Raw genomic sequence first — 6,000 nt, 5'->3', positions numbered from 1 at the left:
TGATAGAATGGCCAGACGGAATCCATTCCTCAGTAAAAGGCACATGACAGCCCGCTTGGAGTTTGTCAAAAGGCACCTAAAGACTCTCAGACCATGAGAAACAAGATTCTCTGGTCTGATGAAACCAAGATTGAACTCTTTGGCCTGAATACCAAGCATCACGTCTGGAGGAAACCTGGCACCATCTCTACGGTGAAGCATGCTGTGGGGATGTTTTTCAGTGGCAGGGACTGGGAGACTAGTCAGGATCGAGGCAAAGATGAACGGAGCAAAGTACAGAGAGATCCTTGATGAAAACCTGCTCCAGAGCGCTCAGGACCTGAGACTGGGGGCGAAGGTTCACCTTCCACCAGGACAACGACCCTAAGCACACAGCCAAGACAACGCAGGAGTGGCTTCGGGACAAGTCTCTGAATTTCCTTGTGTGGCCAGACTTGAACCCGATCGAACATCTCTGGAGAGACCTGAAAATAGCCAAGCAGCAACGCTCACCATCCAACCTGACAGAGCTTTAGAGGATCTAGCAGACGCTCTTATCCAGAGCGACTTATAGTTAGTGAGTGCATACATTTTCATACTGGCCCCCCGTGGGAAACGAACCCACAACCCTGCCGTTACAAGCGCCATGCTCTACCAACTGAGCTACACTTACTGCGTAAAGGGTCTGAATACTAGTGATATGTCCATTTTTTTTATTAGCAAACATTTCTAAAAACACATTTTTGCTTTGTTATCATGGGGTATTGTGTGTAGCTTGATGAGATTTAATCAATTTTAGAATAAGGCTGTAACCTAACAAAATGTGGAAAAATTCAAGGGGCCTGAATACTTTCCTCCACAAACACCAATGGCCTCTTTATATTCAACTCTCCATTTCGCAGATTTTCTCTTACTGAATTAAACTCTGACATTGTCTTTTTGCCTCAGTGGATCGACTTTACCTTTTCAGCACATTCCAAAAGCATTTGGTGATTGGTGTGGTGGTCGTACAGTTAGGCCCTAAAGCCCTAAACTTAAGCTTACACACTAATGACAGATAGCCTAAAAATAATGAAGGAAAAACCTCAATAGATAGAAATTCCACAAGAATGATACATTTATGGATTTTATAATGCATTGTTTTGTCTTTATTCAACCCACCTGCACACAATATTTCATGACCTTAAAAGCACACCCCGCGCGAGTTATGAGTCAACCCGCGCTAGTGCATGTCTCTCTCTCTCAACCCCCCCCCCCCCCCCCTCATTCTCTGCTCCAAAGCTGAGAGCTATTGGCTTGTGCGCCTTAATTATTTCACTCTCTCTCACACAGGCTGCCCGACCGCAGTACACACAGACACCGCGCTCCATCTGTCTGCATTGTGAAGCAGAGATGCCGTCGCTGTTCGCCATCCTCGGCTGAGACTGCGACAGACTGGCCCTGTGTAAACGTTGTCAGTGCGGGGTAACCTGTTACTGGTGACAGTCGACGACGACAAATGCTCGAGACCCTCGCGCAGCATCCCCTGTCCGACGACCGGCGCAGTGATGGGACAGTTTTCGGGGGGATGCTACCGGAGTTTGGTCATCCTCGTGTTTCTCGGGTTGCAGTTCCCTTGTACGGTGGCACGAGGTAAGAACAGTTCAGAATGTGTAATATTTGTTTTTGCCAGAACAGCTGTGTGTTGTGCAAGTGCAGGTATTTGCTATAATGTAGGTTAGTCAGGGTGTGTGCTATGGTATCCAATCGGACAAACTAACTGTAGTATGCTAAACTTTGTCAATATTATTCTTGGTATTTTAACCGTATTTTAAATGCTTCCCCTTCTTCCGTCAACGTCCGCAATTATAGGCTATGTTATAACACCTATCATATACATGTGAGTTATAGGCTACAAATAATATATCATCATATCTGACCCTAGGCTAATTATCTTAGAAAAAAGGGTTCCAAAAGAGTTCTTCGGCTGTCCCCATAGGAGACCCCTTTTTGGTTCCAGGTAGAATACTTTCTACAGAGGGTTCTACATGGAACCCAAAAGGGTTCTACCTGTAACCAAAAAGGGTTCTTCAAAGGGTTCTCCTGTGGGGACCCTAAGAGTGTAGGGAGTAAGACAATAATGCAGTGTATTCTGTCGGCCCACACCGCAGAAGGCAGAAGCGAAAATGAATCATACAACAATATTCAAGATAATACTGACTGGTTGTTGGTCATGGTCCAAATGTTTCTCAGAGAGACACCTTTTGGCTTTTGTGTGATTGAATTAAAATACATTGATTGTTTACAGCGGCGAAACGCTCGCTCAGATCTTCCATGCTGTGATGGTCTCTCCGGGAGAGGGATGGGTTCACATCCCAAAACACTGCTATTTGATGTAACACATAGTCGATAATGACAGTTCAGACATATTGGATTGAGTTGGACTTGTGATGTCCAAGTGTTGTAATTACAACACCTCGTTGGATAATTAAATGATGTGTTATGGTGAATAACGTGGGTACTTCATTTTATTATTATGAAAAGATTACATCAAATAGGCAACACATTGAAAACAATACTATTCCGGTAGTTAGGCTGATTCAACTTACATTAAGTCCTGCTATAGGTCTCGCTATGGACCCCATCACGATGCTCTCCTCCCTATTGAATCAACCCTGACCTCTTGACACCCACTTAACTTATTGCCTATCATCTCTTACAATGAGGCATTTGCAAGTCAATTAGCCATAAGGATTTTATTATTGCATATCAAGTATGGAAATCAACTGAACCTGCATAATGTAAATATTAGATTAGGGCTCTATTCAGCTTCAGGGGTTTAGCTTTTTGAGGCTGAGTTGGTTGAGATAGTGGGAGGTATTATAGTGTGTATTGGGAGATGGAAGTTCATTAATAAGGACTTGGATCCATCCCCATCCTTTTAAGCTTGTAAATAACCCTCATTGTCGTTTTCACTCTTCCCTCCTCTGTCGTTTTTCTCCTCATTCTTACTCTCTTGGCACCAGATGCTTCAGAAACCTAATGATTTTTGTTGTTCTACATCTCACTAGAGGACATTGATATCTCCAGACCATTGATAATCTGATCAGCGCCTATGTGTGCTCACCCAGCCTTGGGTGATAATATCCTAATGCTGGTTTCCGACCGTGTGATATTATTCTGCTATGTGTACTTATTTCATGATCCACTATATCAGAGACACAATTGAGACATAGCCTGCAGGTGTATAGTAAATGGAGTGATCTGAGTATTAGGGTTGAGGAGAGAAAAGAGAGACACAGACACACAGCACCAGTGGCAGGTTTGATAGTGCCGTTTGATGTTTCAGTTGTGACTCTCACCATCTGATGTGGAAAGAAAAAGAGAGAGAGAGAGAGAGAGAGAGAGAGAGAGAGAGAGAGAGAGAGAGAGAGAGAGAGAGAGAGAGAGAGAGAGAGAGAGAGAGAGAGAGAGAGAGAGAGAGAGAGAGAGAGAGAGAGAGAGAGAGAGAGAGAGAGAGAGAGAGAGAGAGAGAGAGAGAGAGAGAGAGAGAGATGAATAAAGGGCTACAGAGAGGAGTCATCTGTGGGAGACCCCATGTTTTATTTATCCCAAATATGTCAACCCGTCTCTCCAGCCACCGCTTTGATATAACTGACATTCAACATGAGAGGAATTAATGAGCTCAATATGGAGAGGATGCATGGGATTATCCAGGTTGTTTTTATTCTCTTTTTTTTGAATGTGTGAGGGTCCTATTGTCTTTCTTTTTTTGGAGAATGTCAAATCAAATCAAATGTTATTTGCCACATGCACCGAATACTATGGGTGTATATAATGATAAGAGTAAGAATAAAGAACAGAGTAGCAACGAGATATGATGAGGGTGAAAGTGTGTGTCAGTATGCATGTGTGTGTATGTGAATGTGTGTGGGTTTTGTGTGAGTGTCAGTGTAGTTTGTGTGAGTGAGTGTGTATACAGTGTGTATATCTGGGGTCTCCAACATTTTCTAGCATGAGAGCTACAGTTGAAGTCGGAAGTTTACATACACCTTAGCCAAATACATTTAAACTCAGTTTTTCACAATTCCCTGTCTTAGGTCAGTTAGGATCACCACTTTATTTTAAGAATGTGAAATGTCAGAATAATAGTAGAGAGAATGATTTATTTCAGCTTTTATTTATTTCATCACATTCCCAGTGGTTCAGAAGTTTACATACACTCAATTAGTATTTGGTAGCATTGCCTTTACATTGTTTAACTTGGGTCACACGTTTCAGGTAACCTTCCACAAGCTTCCCACAATAAGTTGGGTGAATTTTGCACCATTCCTCCTGACAGAGCTGGTGTAACTGAATCAGATTTGTAGGCCTCCTTGCTTGCACACGTTTTTTCAGTTCTGCCCACAAATGTTCTATAGGATTGAGGTCTGGGCTTCGTGATGGCCACCTTGACTTTGTTGTCCTTAAGCGATTTTGCCACAACTTTGGATGTATGATTGGGGTCATTGTCCATTTGGAAGACCCATTTGCGACCAAGCTTTAACTTCCTGACTGATGTTTTGAGATGTTGCTTCAATATATCCACATCATTTTCCTTCCTCATGATGCCATCTATTTTTTGAAGTGCACCAGTCCCTCCTGCAGCAAAGCACCCCCACAGCATGATGCTGCCACCCTCTGTGCTTCACGGTTGGGATGGTGTTCTTCGGCTTACAAGCTGCCACCCTTTTCCTCCAAACATAACGATGGTCATTATGGCCAAACAGTTCTATTTTTGTTTCATCGGACCAGAGGACATTTCTCCAAAAAGTACAATCTTTGTCCCCATGTGCAGTTGCAAACCGTAGTCTGGATTTTTTATGGCGGTTTGGGAGCAGTGGCTTCTTCCTTGCTGAGCGGCCTTTCAGGTTATGTGGATATAGGACTTGTTTTACTGTGGATATAGATACTTTTGTACCTGTTTCCTCCAGCATCTTCACAAGGTCCTTTGCTGTTGTTCTGGGATTGATTTGCACTTTTCGCACCAAAGTACGTTCATCTCTAGGAGACAGAACGCGTCTCCTTCCTGAGTGGTATGACGGCTGCGTGGTCCCATGGTGTTTATACTTGCGTACTATTGTTTGTACAGATGAACGTGGTACCTTCAGGCATTCTGAAATTGCTCCCAAGGATGAACCAGACTTGTGGAGGTGTACAATTCTTTTTTTAGAAACTATTCTAAAATACTACTTATGAATGGCATTTTGAATGTTAGTACCCATAGAAAAAGTGTGATTTATCAAACAATCCTACGAGTGTCATACGCACACAGATAACCATTGATAAATACCAATTGTTCTCAGCCTCATTGCTCGTGCACGACCTTGGCTATTTGCATTCTGAAATGCACCTAATTAACCATATAAGGTAAAAATCATCCCTTTAAAGCCTGTAGGGAATATACAACGCTGTACCATGAAATACAATGGCACAACCAAAAAAAGCTATGGAAAATACACTTTTACGAGACTGAAATAGAATGTCACAGATTGAGTACAACCAAAAGGTTTTATTTGAGTACAACCAAAATGTTTTATTTGGCATGCTCAGTTGTGGCTTGACCAGTAAAAATAAAAACATAGCTACAAAGAGAGGACCACTAGGACAATTCAAGTTGCTTTAGCAAATGTAAATATACTTCAAATGAGTAGGCAACACTCACCAATAAGCCAGCCATCCTCAACAGCTCCCTCCTATAGGCGTATAGGCCAACATTGCTGTTCTGCAGAATGAATGAGTTATGCATTTCACCTGGCCACCTTGCCACCACATTCAGCAGCGTCTTTTGAGCATCACATAACCTGCACATTAAGAGTGGAAACCTTTTCTGTTCACATAGTTGAAATCATTTTGAGATGGTTATTTAATGGCTGTGGGTGCCGTCTCTTGCTCCATTCGTATTTGGGAACCCATTGATGGCATTATGGCAAAGAAACCCCTCTTGACTTCAACCTGTTGTACGATGGTGATGTAAATTGTATGTGTTACTGTTCGTTTTGC

At 42.6% G+C, this 6,000-nt stretch overlaps 1 protein-coding gene across 1 annotated transcript in view; it reads left to right on the top strand.

Annotated features, from left to right (window-relative positions):
* Positions 1-1,526: 1,526 nt before the first annotated feature.
* The window catches only part of LOC311100069 (netrin receptor UNC5D-like), a gene marked incomplete at both ends in the record, with an annotated part of 335,937 nt that continues 331,463 nt past the window's right edge, over positions 1,527-6,000 (top strand). Inside the window, one exon of the mRNA XM_084140810.1 lies at positions 1,527-1,629. Coding sequence (XP_083996936.1) covers positions 1,527-1,629 — 103 coding nt within the window. The remainder of the gene's footprint in view (positions 1,630-6,000) is intronic.

This window comes from Coregonus lavaretus (genome assembly GCF_964263955.1).
Source record: "Coregonus lavaretus genome assembly, chromosome: 24".
NCBI classification, from domain to species: Eukaryota; Metazoa; Chordata; class Actinopteri; order Salmoniformes; family Salmonidae; genus Coregonus; species Coregonus lavaretus.
Note: the sequence above shows the minus strand (reverse complement) of the source record. Positions and strands in the feature narration are given on the sequence as shown.